This window comes from Neopsephotus bourkii, unplaced genomic scaffold (genome assembly GCF_033783945.1).
Source record: "Neopsephotus bourkii isolate Nb327-2 ecotype Australia unplaced genomic scaffold, CSIRO-AGI_Nbou_v1 NB_318, whole genome shotgun sequence".
NCBI classification, from domain to species: Eukaryota; Metazoa; Chordata; class Aves; order Psittaciformes; family Psittacidae; genus Neopsephotus; species Neopsephotus bourkii.
In genome coordinates, this window is record NW_026900826.1 from 1706893 (window position 1) to 1725517 (window position 18625).

Sequence of the window (18625 nt, forward strand, 5' to 3'; positions counted from 1 at the left end):
TAGAATATCAGATTGAACTAAAATAAAATAGAAATAGCTTTTCATACAATATTGTTAAGCACCAAAGAACACTACAGTCTTAGAAGTTCCGAAGATTACTGAACTAGCTAGAAGAAACTTGTACAAAGCTGTTGGAGTGGCTACTTCTGGTTATTGAGCCACAAAATGCTTGTGGCCAAGAGAGATTTCTGTGGAAATGTCACTATGTGCTTGCCATGGGTTTGGTCTTCCTTAGGCATCTGACATTGGTCAGAGCTGGAAATTGGATACTGTGCTCTATGTACCTTTGGTTTGATTGAGTACAGCTATTCTTGTATTCTTTGGTTTTAACAGGAAACAATCCAGATATGCTGTGGGTTTTTTTATTAAGAGAAGTCAGATTTGTCAAGTATAGTGAAGCAGATGCAGCATATAGCTCTGGTGACTTTTAGTCCCAGAAACTCTCAGTGTGTTAATTTTGATTTTTGAAGACTTCTCATCCAGATGAGGAGAGAACCTGATCTATAGATTCTGTATTTAGATAACATGGAACTGATGGCAAGTCTTTATTTTTTTAGATTACTTTATTTCACTCTTAATCAGAGCCTGCACACCTTAGTTCCACAGGCTTGCTTGGAAAGCCATCTCTTTCCTTCTCTTAACTCCCCAAGATTTTGAGAAGATTCAGAAGAATTAAGTGGTATCTGATGGTTGTCAAAATTGTTCTTACGCTTTGTTGTTAGAATGATATGTTGGTCACATTTTGAAATATCCTTCTATCACTGACCTCTTCTTGAACATAAAACTTGGAATGTCCAGCCTCTGACATCTGGTTTTGTGGTTTACTTATCCTGAACTTAGTCGTTTTAGTACTGAATGTCTTTCCCTTTAATCTTCCTTGGGTCACAGATTCTTACTTCTTTTAACAAATCCCTTTTTCTCCAAGACTCATAGGACTTGTAATGTAGATATTTTCAAATTGGAGAAAGAGGTGACATGGTGTTTGCACCATGTCTAATTTTGAGTCCCTTACACAGCGAGGAAGGAGGATAAGCTGTTCCCGGTTTTTGATGTCAAAATAAAACCTCATGGATCTTAATGTGCTAAAATAGATTCGCCTCCATAGAAACCTTTCCTTATGTCTCTGGAATAGGATGGCAACAGCACCACTCAGATAAAGATCTGTTTCTTTCTTTTAACATTGAGGTCCTATTTTGAAAAGCATTTTCATAATTCTTGTATATCTGAAGAATGAAATTTCAAAAGTTAGAAGCTACAGCACTTTAAACAGCAATGCTGTTCTCTGTTCAGGTAATCAGGGGTAGCATTTCTCACTTTAATGACAAAGGTTGCTTTAGCCTTTTCCCACGTTGCCTTGGGTGTAAAGAACTGACACAGATTTGAGACACTAAATTAGATTTCTTGCAGTGGTTAACAGAGTAATCCTAGATTTAATTGTAAATATCTTTAATTAGCTCACCAATGCTGATGTTTTCAAACTATTCTTATATTTGAAAAGCAAGGATTGAAAAATGTGCATCTCAGCCTAGTCTGATGACAGTAGACTGTGGTCAGTCATTGTGCAGAAAACCAGACTGCAACTTAGTTTGCAAGATGTCATGAAAAATAAGCTAGCTGATTTTAAACACCAAAAGGGTGCAGATACATCATGTGACAAGAACAGTTTAAAAATCTCCAAAGCTACTTTTAAGCATTTGTTTAAGAAAAGGTTTCAGGAGAAGTGGCTGATCTCTTTGCTTATTGTTGAGTCTGTTTGATAATAGGCTAGGTATATTGGGTATCTGTTTGAGGCAGATTGTTGCAGCACACTTTAAAGTTGACCTGCTGTAATTTTTTGCTTTCTTTTCTCTTCAGGATGACAAAAGCCAGTCTGAATTTAGTAACATATTTCACCAAACAAACCAGCTTTTCCTTCTCCTTTCACTCCACTTCTTTCTCCTAACGAGGAGCTGAGTTCTGTTGAAGAGAAGGCACTAATTCCTTAGCAGTAAGGGAGAAACTGGATAAAATGAAAGCCTGTGAGGCTCTTTTCTGTAGGATGACATGTCGTAAAAATATAACTCTATTCTAAAAAGTGACTGTAGAGATGGCATCTTGGGAGTGAGTGGGGGAAGGTTATGTTTATTATCTGTTAATGACTTCCAGATCAAGTTTGCTCAGTTTGCAAGTAAAAAAACAACCCTTTTTTAACTGCCTTCTCTGCAGACTCAATTTGGGATTTAAAAATCATGCTGTGTTAATTTTAATCCAAGTATTACTGTCAGCAGTAAAAAGGTTCTTTGGGGTATATTGTGTCTTTTGTTAAACTGTCCATCAGTGGACTGTAAATGAATGTTAATTCTGTTGATGAGAAGCTCGTCAAAATCAGGATTTGTCAAGTCCTGGTTATTATTGATTAAGTCTTTATTAATGAAGTCTTATTAACTCTTTTTAAACACTTGTGTCTGTTTAAATAGTTTCTGGACTTACCTACTGTGGAGGAATGTGAGAGGAAGAGGAATAAACCTCAGAGCTATTATTTTTGCATTGCTCATAAGAATTGATGGGTGAGGTCATAGGAGTTATAAAAGAAGTCCTGTTGAGATACTGACCATCTTGCTAAGTTTAAATTTCTTTGAGGATTTGAGTATCTAGTGTTCATGTGTAACACAAATGAGAAATCTGTGGGAAGAAGCAGTGTTTTAATTAAACCAAATGATGTAATACGGAAAACGTCAGCTTTCAGACATTCAGGTCCTTCTTTAGATCCAATTGTAATCATGTTACCAGAGACAGAGCCAGCAACTGAGAAAATGTTGAGATGCACTGAGGTATGGCCTCTGACAGTGCTTTTATGGCAGTGCCACTGAGCTTGGTGGTTTCAGTAAAAGAAGGGGTATCAGTGTTAATCCTGCATCCCTTCGCTTTGACAGATATTTAGTGATTCAAGTTGTCCTCAGATCTTGTCAAGACCTTGTTACTGACTTGTCAGGCTGCAGGCCTCAGCCATGTTCTGAGAGGTGACTTCTCCATTGCTGTTCTCACTAGGCTGACCAGCTGGGCTGGATGCTGCCTCTCCCTGTCTTGCTCAGCCCTGGGATATTAAGATCCTTTGGGAATTGAGGGAGGAAGAGAAAGTGTTCATGTTCTTTGGGATCCTTTTCTCCTCCCCCCTCCAATTATCTGGCACCATCTTTGACATTAGCTTTTCTTTAGCCCTGTTGTCGATTACCAGTTCTGCTCTATTGTCCATTTTCTTCTTTCCAGTGGGAACTCTACAGCAGGAAAGCACTTCAAGGATTTGAGACCACTCCTGATTTTAATAGGCAATATCATTTCTGCTTTCAGTACCCTAGCAGAGGTGCTCTCCATCTTCTCTGTTTTTGCACCAGTGACATCTAAGCTTGTTATTTCTGTTGATCAGCTTTTCAGGCCCTTGTCCACCTGCTTGCTGCCACACCTTTCTGTTTGAAAAGGGTGTTATTTTCAGACAGCATATTTCTAAACACCACATTGTGAACAAGGCTAGATTATAATTCAGTTTGAGTCAGGACATTACTTTGTTTTCTTTCATAAATTCACGTTTTAGGGCTTAAGTGTTTCCATGCTCCTTGATTTCAGAAAGTCCTGAGCTATGTCTGAAAAACCAAATCTTTTCAATGTTGTCTTCGTTTGGTTTTATTGCTGAGACATGTGACTGCACACATCATTTTTCTGAAGCTCGGTGCTTGAATGAAATACCTTATTTGTGCTCCTTGAGTCACTGCTTTGCTAAGAAAACTCTCAGACACACTTTGACATTATTATTGAGCTTCTGGAGGGGAGTACTGCCTTCTGAGTTACAGTGTAAACAAAAGGACAGGTAAAAACAGGGAAGAGTGCTTTCCAGTGACTGCGTATTTTATATATGTTGCCCAAATATATGTTCACTGTCACAGATCTTTCTCTTTTCTTAAACGCTTCTGAAATTGTGAAGAACTGAGTATCCCTATGACTGTGCACAAAGCAGGGCTTGAAAAAGATTGATGACTACAATAACCTGTGTGTGCTGCTAAGGCAAAAGGAAAAGTTGTGAGATGCAGGCTGCTGGCGTAGATGTTTGCTCTGAACCAGCATATTTCAGTATTAAGTAACCTTTCTTCCTACTTTTATTCTAACATCTTTCTAAGAATTCAGATTAACTGATCTGGAAGTGCTTGGTACCTTCCTTACCCTTTTCACTAATTTTCAGCAGTCTGAAACATTCTTCTCACACATTCTTCTTGTGAGTATATAAATTATTTTGAAGTCCTATGGGATGTCATTGCTGGAAAACTTCTTTTAAATGGTGTTTGTCTGCCAGCATCAGAACTTGAGGAGGTTATTTCATCTTGGCTTCCATTTCAGTTCTATTTTAGCAGTTCTTTGTCTTCCACTTCATCATCTTCTCTGTGCACTGAGGCGCTGTGTTCAAAGGCATTTTTTGAAATAAAGTCTTCACTTTGTGGTTCTTATTCAGTGATGTTATTTCTCGTTTTAGGAGCTCTTCTATTTCTTTAAGGCAAATGAGGCATGTTAGTGGTTATTTGTAATTTTTTTTTTTCCAGTGGATTTCCTGTTATGCAGAAATGTAAAGCTTTTTTCACTGTTCTTCCAAAGTTTTGTTTTCCTGTCTCGATACTTTTGTACATCTGTGTCTGCTTTATAACCTGTGGCTAAGATGCACTTGCCCAGTTAAGATCTGGCTTTGTTTTCATGGATGCCTGACAAGTTACCATAAAACTGCAAGTTAGAACTCTCGCTTGTTTGTTTCAAGACCTTCAAGAAAGGAACAACTTTATTTTACAGTTTTTTGGAATGGACATGAGGGTACCAAAGATCTATCTAAAAAAGCAGCATGTCATGCTTGCATACTCCATCTGTCCAGTAATCATTTCATTCATTTGTTACAGTAAGAGTTACAGGGGGAGCCTTGTAGAGCATAAGGCCTGCACTTGGACAACGCATGCATGTATGTGTGCACTGCATAAAGTGTAATATTTCTATGTGGCACACAGGCAAAATACCATCAGCCTGTTTCCTGCTCAGCCTGCACTTGTACTTCGGTACTTGCATGTGGTTTACAGTTTATTTTCCACTTCAGTATACAGGTGGGACAGGGCAGGCAGGCAGAAAGATGCCAGTCTTGTGAGACTGGATATTTACTCTCTACTTTCTACCACCCTAGGAATCTAGGATTCTTAATAGCAGCCTTTTAAAAACATCTGAGATACACAGAGCCAAGGATCTGTATTTTATCACTAGTATTAGCAAGATGTTGTCTAGTTTCCAGTGAATCAACAGATCATTTATGGCAACATTTGTGTATTGCATGTAAGAGAAGCTGTATGATCTTTATATTTTTGTTAGCATACAATTTGCAAAAATCTACTTGAAGATAGGAAATACATAGGAGATGAAGAAATAGGTGAAGATTATGAATATAAGATATATGCCAAAGGAATCCAAGACCTTAACGGAAGTTTGCTTTATGTACTTCTGATATTAAAAGGAGCGTACTATGGGTACCTCATGAACAAAAGCCATGCTTCTGTTAATATTTATAAACTATGGTACTGAAATGCTCTGCAGAGCAAAGTTATCTACATAGTGCCAAATCAGAATATAGAGGATTATGGTGAGAAAAGAGCAATACATGTAATTGGAGAAAATAAACTGAAAAAACACTCTAGTGATCTGCAGGTGCAGTAATTTTAGGTGTGTGGAGACTTTTTAAGTAGACAAAAAAGACATAAATGTAATCTGTATGTTTATTGTGTAAATTATGCTCAGTGGTTTTGAACAGTATTGCATTTAAGTTAAATATTTATAACCTGTATTTGTACTGGTTGTTCTTATATGGTTTTTATGATTTTTTTCCAGTGGTCCTTTATACCGTATTTTAATGCTTTCGATGTTGAGAAAAGGAAAGTGCTTTAGCCCTAGATTATGGTAAGAGCATGACTCTGGTAAACTGCAGTTTAGAACGGGATTCAGTAGGTTCTTTCTTTATACAACTTCAATTTATCGCACACCCTTTTTTTTTCTTTTTTTTTTATTTACTCTGCATAAAATACTGCATTGATTTTTAAATTCACTCCAGCTTACTTGCAGGTGTTTGTATTCCATGCCAAAGACTTGGATTTATACCTATTACAGTCTGCAGTTTTCCTGCTTGCAATGGAGAATGGTCTCCTGTATTACTAGATCACTGCCATCAGTCTTTGTCAGAAATTCTGATCCTTTCTTATACTCCTATCACCATTATGCAGTACAGTGCTTTGGTTTTTGGTTTTGGTGTGTTTTTTTTTTTTTGGGGGGGGGGAGGGGTGGAATTTAGTTTAAAAAAAAATCTGAGCATAAATATTTTTTGATAATATATATTTAAAAGTTCCCTGTCTGTTCTGTTACTATTTTAGGCAGTTAATTTGATAATACCCTTTACTGACACTTCTTCCATTTGTACAGTCCTCTTGTATCAGTTCAGATCCAGAATGCAAGCGTGTGCTCTTCAGACTTCTGTGGCCAAAGCCTTTTGGTCTCCTACTGTCTTAAGGCACATGAAATAGATAATGCTGTGTCATATTCATGAATTGCAGGACTAATTGTACTGAGGTTTACGAACAGCCATATCCTTTTTGAGCCCCAACCTGTATTGTGTTTAAAACCTTTTTTCCTCAAAACTTTTTGCCTAGGTTGTTTAAACCAGCCGGGGCAGGGAGAAGAATGCATTGCTAAAGTCTCACCCATTTAATTTGTTTCCTTTTTCTGCTATGATCCACAATAGCTGGGACGGTTTTCTCTTTTCTAGACTGAGACAGACCACAGTAATGCAGACAATCTCAGCAAGTGGTTTGCCTAAAAGAGAGAAACTTCGAAATACAGAAAGAAAGATTTGATTGGTCCTTCATCTTGTTATCCTTCAACCTAACACATGATTTAAGATGTCTTAAGTAAGGCTGCGCTTCAGCTTGGTAACTTTAGTTAGATTTTGGGGGAATAAGGCTGAATGAGAAACGTAAATCAAACCTCACAAAATGTAGTGAAACTCCCATCATATTTGGATTCTAGCTTTATATATTGACTTGGTTCTATTGTGGCTCTGAACTATATTCTTTGGATCCAAACTTCTATAAATCTTTAAGAACTTGAGAGTATTTTCTGAATTTGGACATATTTCTGCCTGACGTGTATCTTTCTGAATGTAGGGAGGATTTATTTGTTTTGTAGGACAGATATTCGGGGCCCTTTCTGTTTATATCTTAAAAGGATTTCAGAAGCTAGTATTTCCTACTTAATGCTGTTCTTTTCCTGATGTATATAAAATTGCTCTAGCTAGGCTGGCTTTGGAGTTCCCCTGAAACATTTTCTGATGGAAATTAAAATTTTGATCCTCCGTATATTGACGCGTTTGCATACAACACATTAAAGACAAACTAGTTTGTAACTGGCTTTTGATGTAGAGTACTCAGCATAGGAATGGGCAGCTGACTGGTAAGGAAAACTGTCAAATCTCAGCAGCTTTTGTTACAACAGGCAACTCTTACTCAGTATATTTAAGTGTCAGATTCTGTGTTATAGTAGTTTAACTTCAGTGGCTTTAACAAGTTTCGCAACATCATATAGAAGAGTGGAAAACTCTTTTTTTCAGCTTTCAGTGTGGTATTTTTATTTGTCATATTGTTTTTATGAACTTTACAAGGAAAAATTGTAAAACTTGTTGTTAGGCTGACTAATGGGATAAAAAGAAAACTTCAGACTTCTTGTGAAACTGATTATGTTTTTCTCAGCAGATTTTAGGTGATTGTTCACATTATGAGCAGAATTCTGTCTAAAAATAAGTTGTGTCCACTTCTTTATGGGTTTGTTGAGAACAGAAATTTCCACACCATTCTCCCTTTAATGTGACCACAATGGGCAGTTGTAATTTGTCCATTTATATAAAAAGAATAAATTAACAAATTAGCTGCCAGGAACTGTTAGTATGTGCACTTTTGCTGACATGTTTATTGTAATGTGCAATGTGCATGATGTTGATTTTCAAAAGTTTTCCTTTTTTTGAGTCTGAATTCTAAATCCATGAATTAGAGAAAGCAAAACTGTAATAAAGCTTAGAAGTTAGAAACACTCCATAGCACTCATCTATGTCACCCTCAAAAAAACAGGATGCTGAAATTTTTCATAGTTTGATTAAAAGCCTGAAACCTTCTATTCATTTTACAGCTAAGACAGGGTGAGATGGATGGGGTTTTCTGCAATTATATAATGAGCAAAAGGAATCTAATTAACATGTCAGGAAATGTCTAAAGAGAACCTAAAAATGGACAAATATGTAAATTTCTGTGCACTGCTCAGGCCATCACACAGCATAGAACCTCATAAAATAAACACATAAATTTGTCTAGAGACTTAAAGTATTTTAATGTTTTGTTTTAATGGTATGTATTTCAAAGGAAAGGAATTTGTCTCCAAAAACACATCTAGGAATTAAAGATGGCCCCTAATGAACAGACAAAGGAAACATAAAAAGGAGAAGCCTTTGCAGCCATAAAAGTAGAGGTCAAAATATTGTGCCTCTTACAAAATATTTCCTGAAAATAGGCTTGTGGAGCACAAAAGTCAGTTCTGGAAACTCTAGAACTATGAAAGCAAGTCCAGTAGTCGGCACTTTCAAAAAATAAATAAAACCATCAGGCAACAACTGTATGCTAATTGCATTTAAGAAATAAGAGACCACCTACATAGAAATAAAATAAATCTCATTAGTGGAGCTGAAGTTGAGATTCAGACTCTTAACTCAGCCCCTTAGGCTTGCTTGAAAGAGTCTACAGTCACCGCCACTTTCTTAGTGATGGAACAGAAGTCTAAAATGTGCACCAGCATCTCAGTGCCCTGAACTCAGGGGTGCTGCAGGATTTGGTGTGCATTTCTTGGCATAGTCATGCCCTCACTTTTCAAGGATCTGACCAGATTTTTCTTGCTAAATGAGCACAGCTAAGACAGGGAGAAACAAGGTCACTGACAGCGCGTTGTGTACAAGAGGCTGCTGGTTTAGTACAATACTAAGAAATCACACAAATCATTCTATTTTTTCTGTTAATAAAATTTTACTCCTTTAACCATTTAATTTGTTTTACCAAAAATAAGCTTCGTGAAGGCAAAGTCCCAAAATCTCATAACTAAGAAAGTTAAATATTTTATGAATTTCAGACAAGACAAATTTTGAAGTTTTTCAACAATAGCGAGTGGCCTGTAAGTCATCTGTTGAAGCAGCTTACACTAGCCATGTATTCCCTCTAGAGGAAATACTGAAAATCATTTGCAACAGCGTCCCACTCTCTCCCCATTCGCCATCATCAGGTTATAGATCTTCAGAAACAAAAGCTGTCCAGGCCTCCTCTCATTCTTGCAAATGGTATCCAGAAAAGAAATCTAAAATAGTCAAGGCCTGTGAAAGTTCATCATCTGTTCTGCTGCTGATAGCCTTGGGTTGGCTGTAGAAAGCATTGCACAGGAATTTAACTGGATAGATTCGTAAGGTCAGTGCCTGACAATAACTGTCTATAAAAACAGCACAATAGGTATTTTTTGCCTTGGTCTTTAACTGTTTATCCTCAAATCTTTCCATTCAGTGTTCGTATTTGGCTTTGATTAGATTTATAATTCTACTGTAAAGCTTTAACTTCATCTGACAGAAGTTCTGTAAATCCTTGCTAGATTCTTTTGGTTCTGCTTTTAGCTCCTCTTTTCTGTTAGAGTTTTAAATCGGCTATGAAAGTTAGAGCTTTATGTTTCTAGCATAAAATTAGGTTCAGACCTTCATCAAAAAACCTGATTATTCCTGCAGCTGTTACTGCTGCTTAAAAGTGGCTCAGTGAGTTTTTCCTCAAGGACGGGGTCTTCTTGTCTTAATTCTTCTCTAGACAGAAGTCTGGACAGGAAGGACACAGTTACAAGAAAAGATGTTCACTGGGAGAGAGCCAGCAGAAAACCCTTCAGCATTAGTCAGTACAATTTAATTCTGCTGATAACTGATCAATAGAAACATGAGCAAAAATCCCACTTGTTATTTTAAGTTGGAACAGCTTAGCCAACAAAAATAAATATGTGTATTTGTCACATGAGGGGCAGATAAGAAACCAGAAAATGTAGAACAACACAAGTAAAACCCTCCATTATATGAAATTTGGCAAAGTAAGGCATTTCATAATAATCCTCAGGAACTGCTGTAAGAGTTTCATACAAACCTGCTTCAGTGTCCCTTCAGAAATTAATTTGAATTAAAAACCCCACCATCCCACACATTTGGCTTGATCATTTGCTAGTAGAACGTATTTTTATTCCCACCCCAAATCACACACAGCTTGGCTGGAAGGGAGACAGCTGCCTGGGCACTGGTGTGTCTCAGTTTGAAGTACATCTAATCTTTACTGAGTTATTTGAGTCTCGTGTGCCAGGTGCAGAAAGATGTGCTTTTGTGGGGAGAGGAGGTGGGGTTTTTTTTCTGTTTAATATGAATGTGTAATTTTGGCCAACAGTGCAGTGCTTAGGAGACAACAGCAATTCTCAAAACACGTTACACTTAAAATCCAGTAAATATACTAAACCCTTTTGTATAGATCCTCATCCAGTTTGTTACTTCTGCAGAATCATTGCTGTTGGAAAACAATCTCCAACATTTTATAGGTTAATTAATTCTGAAAGCTTAGTGTCTTCTCATCTGATTAGCTTCAGTATTTTTTTACTCCTCTGTAGTTTTCCATTACTAGAGCTTACGTTGTGACAAATTTGGCACGAGTGCTTTAATTACATGTGAGATTTTGGGTGCATCAGTTATATGTGCAAACTGTCACTCAAGGTAACTCCGTCTTCTGCTGAACTCGGTGACCAAATCTGCAGAGGATTTAGGGGCTCCAAAAGCTGTTCATTAATTACAGCTTGGTCCTACTACCTTAGTTAGACTGAGTATTGCAGCCCTACTGAAGTATGAGAGATTACAGAGGAGGTTAAGTTCTCTCCACCATCAGCACCTTGGCTGATTCTGTCTCCTGGTAAACATGGTGTTGTTACTGGAGGCTGTGATGTGGTATCTTGCAGAATCTCATAGTTAATTACTTCTGACACAAGTCTAAAAGCAGAGGGTGGAGAATAAGAGATAAGATCAAGAACAGAATTAATCTTTTGTCTCTATTTTATGGGATATTGAATATCAGAAGAGTGCTCAATGAAAAAGCTGGCCACACTGAAGAGCTGAGGTAGGACAGATGTGACAGCAATATTGCTTGACAGCGCTTTCTCTGCCAATCTTGTGTGAGCTGGGAAAAATCTGTCAAACAAGGCTGTATAACAGAGAATGATTTTCAGTTAATGTTCCCCAGTGTGCTCCTTTCTACACTGTGAACTGGTCTGTTACCAATAGCTAGCCTTCCATCTCGAAATTAGCATTTAAAATATGATTTCATATGAGGCATGATTCACAGGTTTCACAATGTTAAGCTTTACCAGTCTGTTTTCATGCTATTGTTACTTTGCAGTGTAAGTCATTTTATAGCGTTCATTTTTCTTGATGAAGCATACAATCACAAGAATCAGAAAGCACTAATTCAGTCCTGCCCATAACAGCTATGATTTACAAAGTATCTTTTTTTTAGAACCAGCTAGATAGCTTTTTGTGAATCTTATTCTGTGTCTATATTTGTTTAACTGTATCTGATTGGGATTTAGGACACAAATACACTGTAGTTAGATGAAGATGCAAATCTTTCACTTGACTGGATCTGTGGCACAGCAGTTGCTCCAACATATCAAAGTGTTATTAAAGAGACACATGGACTCAGAGAGGAATTTCAGAAGGTTTATACTGAGTAAGTGCACAGCAGTTACTAAAATAAAAATTGGCATTCAGATCATATGAATGAGAAACCCATATTCCTGAAGATGTTATGTAAGTAACTACTATATATTAGGTTGCCATATGTGTGTGTCTCTGTGTGTATGTGCACTGTGTCCAAGACAGCAAATGTCAAATATACAGTAGTGATCCTCTCCTGTCAGGTGAATGGTAAAATTACTCTTGTTCTATTTTGGAGCATGAGCATGTTCCTGTGTACAAGATACACAGTCATCAAGTACAGTGATGAAGACTACATGTCAATGGGATTAAGATAATACAGAGTATTAATATGGCACCAGGCGATGTTGCTGCACTTAGATGTCTAACAGTACCTCCATTCCAAATACCTTTTGGAAAGATTTAGAACCCATTTACTGCACAGTAAGATTAAAATCGTGATTGAATGACTTACAATCAGACATTATAGTAAGATAAAATCACACCTCATTGATGATAATAGGTCATGCTGACTGGATGCATTGCCTCTGCATATGTTCTGACATTTAATGTCATTAGGTTTCCAAATATACATGTGTGTGCGTGTGCTGCAATGGATGGCTGTAAACTTTTGTGGAGGGATAGGCAAGGAAGGAGAGGCGGTGGGTCTGCACTGTGTATTAGGGAGTGTTTTGCTTGTCTGGAGCTCAATGAAGATGATGATAGGATTGAGTTATGCATAAGAATCAGGGGGAAGGCCAACAAGGCGCAGGTATCATGGTGGGTCTCTTACAGACCACCCAACCAAGATGAAGAGGCAGATGAAATATTCTATAAGCAGCTGGGAGAAGTCTCTCAATCGCTAGCCCTTGCTCTCATGGGGGACTTCAATTTACCAGCTGCCTGCTGAAAATACAATACAGCAGTGAGGAAACAGTGCAGGAGGTTCCTGGAGCATGTCAGAGAAACCCCTGACATTGCTGGTGAGAGAGCCAACTAGGGATGGAACCTGTTGTTTGGGAACAGAGAAGGGCTCGTGGGTGTTGTGATGTTTGGAGGCTCTCTTGGGCATAGCGATCACAAAATGGTAAGAGCTTTTGATGCTCAGAGAAGTAACAAGGGCCCTTCACTCCAAGAAAGGCACTGAGATGCTGGAGTGTGTTCAGAGGATGGTGAAGCTGGTGAAGGATCTAGAGAACAATTCTCTTGAGCACCTGAGGGAAAACTGGGGGTGTTGAGTCTGGAGAAAAGAGGCTTAGGTGAGACTTTGTTGCTCTCTACAACTACCTGAAAGAAGGTTTTAGTGAGGGGGGTGTTGTTCTGTTCTCCCAAGTAACAAGTGAAGAGGAAACGGCCTCAGCTTGTGCCAGGGGGGGTTTAGATTGGAGATAAGGAAACATTTCTTCACCAGAAGCGCTGTCAAGCATTGGAACAGGCTGCCCAGGGAAGTGGGAGAGTCACCATCCCTGGAAATATTGAAGATACATAAAAGATTAGGTAGATGTGATGCTTAGGGACATGGTTTAGTTGTGGACTTGGCAGTGCTGGGTTAGTGGTTGGGCTTAGTGATCTTAAAGGTCTTTTCCAACCTAAACAATGCTATCTGTGGTTCTATATACCAATTAGCATTATTTTAGCTACAGAAGAGATTTTGAAAAGATAGTTAGAAAAAGCTATTAAAAGTACAGCTCTGGAAAGACTAACTCAGGAAATATGCTTAGGAGTTGCTGCTTTATACACAGAAGTTTTCATCCAAACCAAGACCATCTTGCTTTATTGTTAGGAGTACTACTAATACCCTTGCTGCTTACCTTACACGTTGTTGGTGTGTTTTTCTCATGCTCTAATTATCAGGGGGGTTTACCATTATGTAGAAAACTTCTTCAAAGGTTTAAAAAGCAAACAAAAAAAACCCCAAACCCAGATTCATTAAATTGAAGCAATACAAGAGACATTGAAGGCATTCAAGCAATAAAAAAGGAAAGAAATGAATCAGACATTTAGAATGTTCTGTATGATTCTTTTATACTGTGCCAGTTTTCTGTTTTCCTTTTCTTTGTGTATGAGAATTATCTATTTATAACATTAATTGACAGAAATATTCTGAAAGGTACTGCAGCCTGCATGTGCTGGGGAAGATTCCATGGCTGTGTGTTGTGATATTAAACAGGAACTCAGTTAAGCTGAAGATTGTATTTAATAAAGCCATTTGTAACAAAACCATGGCATTATTTTACTTACAATCTCTAAGGTTTTCTTCAAGATTGTTGAAAATACTTACTTCTTCTTGTTTGATTTTGTTAGAGTTCTGTGATTACAGGTTTAGTTGAACTTAGGGCATATCTACTATACATTACAAAAGGGTTACAAGATGTTGAATTTCCACAGATAGCAATAATGATTTGAGAATAAACCTTCCTATAACTGCACCTCTTGTTCTTGACTGTCTTGCTTATCCCTTGCTTTCCCCTTCTCAAGTGCATCCTTTAACTGTCCCCCCTCCAAATCCTTCTCATCTTCCCTGTGTCTATGCCTAGACCCTATACTTTTCCTCTCCTGAGGAGTTGATTTGCTTATCTACAGCACTCACTGTTCCACTTTTCCTGGCTGTCAGACAACAGGAATCTTCTGTAGTGATAGTGTTACCATTACATGTCCCTCTGAGGTTCCTGAAAAGATCTGGCAGTTTGTGTTGGCTGTTGTTCATCTGCTGTGCTCAGATTTGGCAGAGACCTCTTGCAGAATTAGTAGCCTCTAAGAATCTGGTTTTGGCCGGAATTAGCGTGGGTAATGTACAGAAGATCTCTGCTGAGAGATCTCTAATTTGATGCAGACTTCCGAACATTAGCTTGTGCTTAGCATCACAAAAATGTGCAGAGGGACAAATCTTGCTGTGTCTCTAATGACTGCAAGGGTTGTGACACTCACACAACTTCTCTTTGGTTTTTATGTTGGGTATCAGAGAAGTGGAAATTGTTTGGCTGTGGGAGAGGGCACAGGTCCCTAACCTTCCCCTTGGAAATAGAGTTTGGGCATCGTTTGGTATCTTGAGGTACAGTCACCTTTCTGTTATCACCATCATTCCCCCTGTTCAAGAGATGTGTCATGGATTGCAGGCACTGTATTCCAATGCTCTGCAGCTGCAACCTTGAGATTCAGGAGTGTAAAGTGGGATTGAGACAGGAGCTTGTCCGTAACATGTCAATGACATTTGCTCTTGGTCTTGCCCATTTACTTTTGCTTGGCACAACTGAATTATCTCCTTAATTATTCCTTATTGATTTTAGTTGCTTCTTTACATCCTCAGTGGGTTATATTAGTCCTTTGTAAGTTCTTCATGAAAATGCAAATACTCTACCCTGTACAAGCACAGATAGGACGCAACCATCAGAATACTGTGTCTGGAGAACTCAAAACCAAACTCTGCCTCATTATTTGTTCATTCACTTAGGGGAATATGTTCTCATCCTGCACAGCTCACAGCATTTGTTTTTGTTGAAACTTTCATAACAAGTCACCCTTGCACAAAGATACGTCAGACACGTAGCTGGAAGGAAAGTTTTCTCGCTTAGAATAATGTATTCCTAATGTTTTCCTTGGCCTGTAGGTGTTCCTCCAATATTATAATTAATTGCAACATTAATAATCCTATTTGAGGAGAGTATAAAACTTCTCATGTTTAGCAAAGTCCTCCCAGTTTTTTGAATGCTTCAGTTTAATCTTCCATTTTTACAGGCCTCTGAACAAAAGAATACCCGGCACCCAAAGAGAATTAGCACCGCACAGGCCTGCAGGCATTGCAGGGTTCCTGCCCTGCAATGAAAAAGCTCATTGCTCCCCCTGGTCTTACTTTTATGACAGTAAATAGAGAAGAGAAGAGATCCACTGTAGCCAAATATCATCTTTATTTCAGTTTCACTTTTCCTTATCAATAGGTTTTGGTAAATCAAAGTTTATACTGAAAGATAGTTTTAGTATGGAAGAAAAAAGAAAAGACTTTATAATCAAAGAGTGTTTGTTTAATCGCTTCTTCAAGAATATACTTTGATAATAGCAACTGCTCGTTACAATAAAAACCAGCAAAAGCATTCATTTGCTGTGGCATGGGAAGTACTGCCAGTTCCGAATGCCCTACATACTTTCAGAGTTTCTACGTTCTTCAGGCCTCAACAAAAACCAAAGCTCCTCTTCCAGGTTTGGTGGCAAACAGACTGTTCTCCAGTGCTAACCTTTGGACATCACTTTGGTAATAAGCTTTTTTTACATCTTTTAGGAAAGCATTCAGCTTGTCAGTAGGCACCATTGATACTGTGCAGCCACCCCATCCAGCTCCAGTCAGACGTGACCCAATGGCCCCAGATTGCCTAAAATGAAATAACAAAAAGAAAAAAAATCATGTAAAAGAAACCATAAAGTGTTAATTTGCCATATAGAAAATTCCTGTAGGAAACGTGAATACTTAAAGCACATCTACATCATCTGATTTTTCTGAAGTATACTTGGTTATATGTGACATTACAGCAATTTGAAGTTACCATTTTGGAGGAAAAAACCCCATGCTGACTCTTTAAACTGTGCTATCGTCATTAGTCATTTCTGTCAATTCTGAGAGTCACCCTCTTTTATAATGCTTCAGCATCAGCTGTTTGGAGGATCGCAGCACAGCCAAGATGAAGAAAGCAGAAGAAAGGAATTGCGTTAGCAACATTCATAAGACATCAGAAGTGAAAACAGAAATACATGACAAAAATAACAAAAGAGGGTTCATAAACTAATTGCACAGGATGTAGGCATGCAAGCCATTTTCTAATGTGGCAAAGACAAATAGCTCTATTCTTCCAGGACAGATCTAAAACACGCTGAAGATTCACAGGCTTCTGCAAGGCTGCCGAGCATGCCAGTCAAGAAAAGGAGAGTTCAGAAACCCTTCAAAAGTCCTGCAGAGCCACTGCACTGAAACATCTGTTCATGCCCAATGGACAGAGCTGGGCATCTCTCTCCGGAGGAACCTCATGAACTTCACAGATTTACAGCAGTAGAGGTAAAACAAGAGTTTCATTCCAAAAGAAAAAAAAATGCTCTTACTGAAGGAGGGTGAATAGAAAGAACAATGACAAATAAATGGCATCCAAAATATAAACCATTCCCAGCCTGAAGACGCTGGCCTGCTAGAAGTGTTCTACAGCAAACCCCACACCATTACTCTGCAAGATTCAGATACCCCCTCATTAGAATGTAGTAGAATTTCATTAGTTTGCTTATCTGTGTTCCTGAACTTTACCTAGATTAAGAAAAAGTAGGAAAATACCCTGTAATAACCTTCTTTGGAGCTTTTCTAACTCAGTCAGAACAGGATGACTTAGAAACTCATTTAAAACCTTATTTGCAGGAGAGATCTAATCTGATTTGCAAACAGATACTTTTGATACATTTCCAATGGCCAGGCACAGAGATTTACCAGTCTTAAATGTGTTAGAGGGGAGACAGCATCATTTGAGTAACACTGGAAAATGACAGCTCATTCTGAGTAGGCTGTGGTGGTTTTTCATATGTGCATTTTATGTTAAATGAATCTGGTATACTGCTGGGTTAATAGAGGTTTAGGTCGTATTTCAAGCAAGTACTTACATATGTGTTTGATTCTCAACATGCTTGCATCTCTTCTTGAACAGAAACACTTTCTTCAGTGTGTCTGTGTGGTGCCACCCTTCATATTGACTCGATTTTATGTTCATTCTTTATTTCCTGTTGGTGTTTTATTTTACTTATTGTTATTCCTGTAAGCCACTCATCCTCTGATGCAATTTTTGTAGTTTCTGGTCAATGGAGCAACCTCCTAAAATGTGCAGGACCCAATACAGTCTCAATTGCAATCAATAGGGAAATTCCCATTGACCTCATAAGGCCCAATCCACCTTCCAGAGTCAGCTGAATCAACTCTGTACTCACTTGGTCTGTTACCTCAATCAGAACTTTGTATTGCAGATGGTGTCTGGCTTTTATTTTGGTAGGCAACTGAAACCCCTTCAGAATTTTTCTGAACCTTTTATTGATTTCATAATTCTCTGTGGTCATGCTCATGCCTCATTTTTACTGAGTCATTTTAAAATACTTAGCTGAAATAAAGCATAATGTAGACAGAAAAGATGCCTGTCTCAGAGCTGAAGTCACTGTGTTTCAAAATACTGTGGTTAACAGTTTCAAATGTGGGGATGTGACGAGACGCTTGGGGCTTAATGCCGAGGAACTTGGTGTTTTGATGGGCAGTGCTGCAACATCTGAGACCCAGGTACCTGATACCACATGAGTTCAGAAGGGAGCACCTCATTCCACATCAAGTGGAGATGTGGTTCATGGGTGCGATGTTAAACATCAAACACAAGGAAGTTAATTTTGGAACAGGCCTGAAATTCTCTTTCAAGGCTTCATTAGTTCAGTCCTATGCTAGACCCTTCTGGTGAGGTGGGATTTGTAGACAGGCACTCTTCTTGTGCACTGGCATCCAAATCATGTGTTTATGAAGAGGAATATGAACGATGATCTTGTGGAGGGAGTGCTCCCCCACTCAGCAGATGATGTGGATTTAACATGTGAGGAAGTGCCCTGTGGAGTGCCGGGGCTGTGCTGCAGCCGTCAGGATAAGTAATGGAGGAAGAGTCAGAGCACGCGAGGAAGAGAACATGTCTGTAGCTCAGAAGTGTGAGGCACTCAGCTCCCAGTATTCACTGGATAAACAGAGAATTACCTTACAAGGAAAGGGGTGTGGTGTGTAAATGAGCTTAGTGTGCATTTGAATAG

The 18625-nt window shown here is 38.4% G+C and overlaps 1 protein-coding gene and 1 long non-coding RNA gene across 2 annotated transcripts in view; one reads left to right on the forward strand and one right to left on the reverse strand.

Annotated features, from left to right (window-relative positions):
- The window catches only part of LOC133209047 (uncharacterized), a 110655-nt gene that overhangs the window by 56672 nt on the left and 35358 nt on the right, over positions 1 to 18625 (forward strand). The window lies entirely within an intron of this gene.
- The window catches only part of GALK2 (galactokinase 2), a 47233-nt gene continuing 44321 nt past the window's right edge, over positions 15714 to 18625 (reverse strand). The window contains exon 10 of the mRNA XM_061347363.1: positions 15714 to 16191. Coding sequence (XP_061203347.1) covers positions 15987 to 16191 — 205 coding nt within the window. The 3' untranslated portion in view covers positions 15714 to 15986. The remainder of the gene's footprint in view (positions 16192 to 18625) is intronic.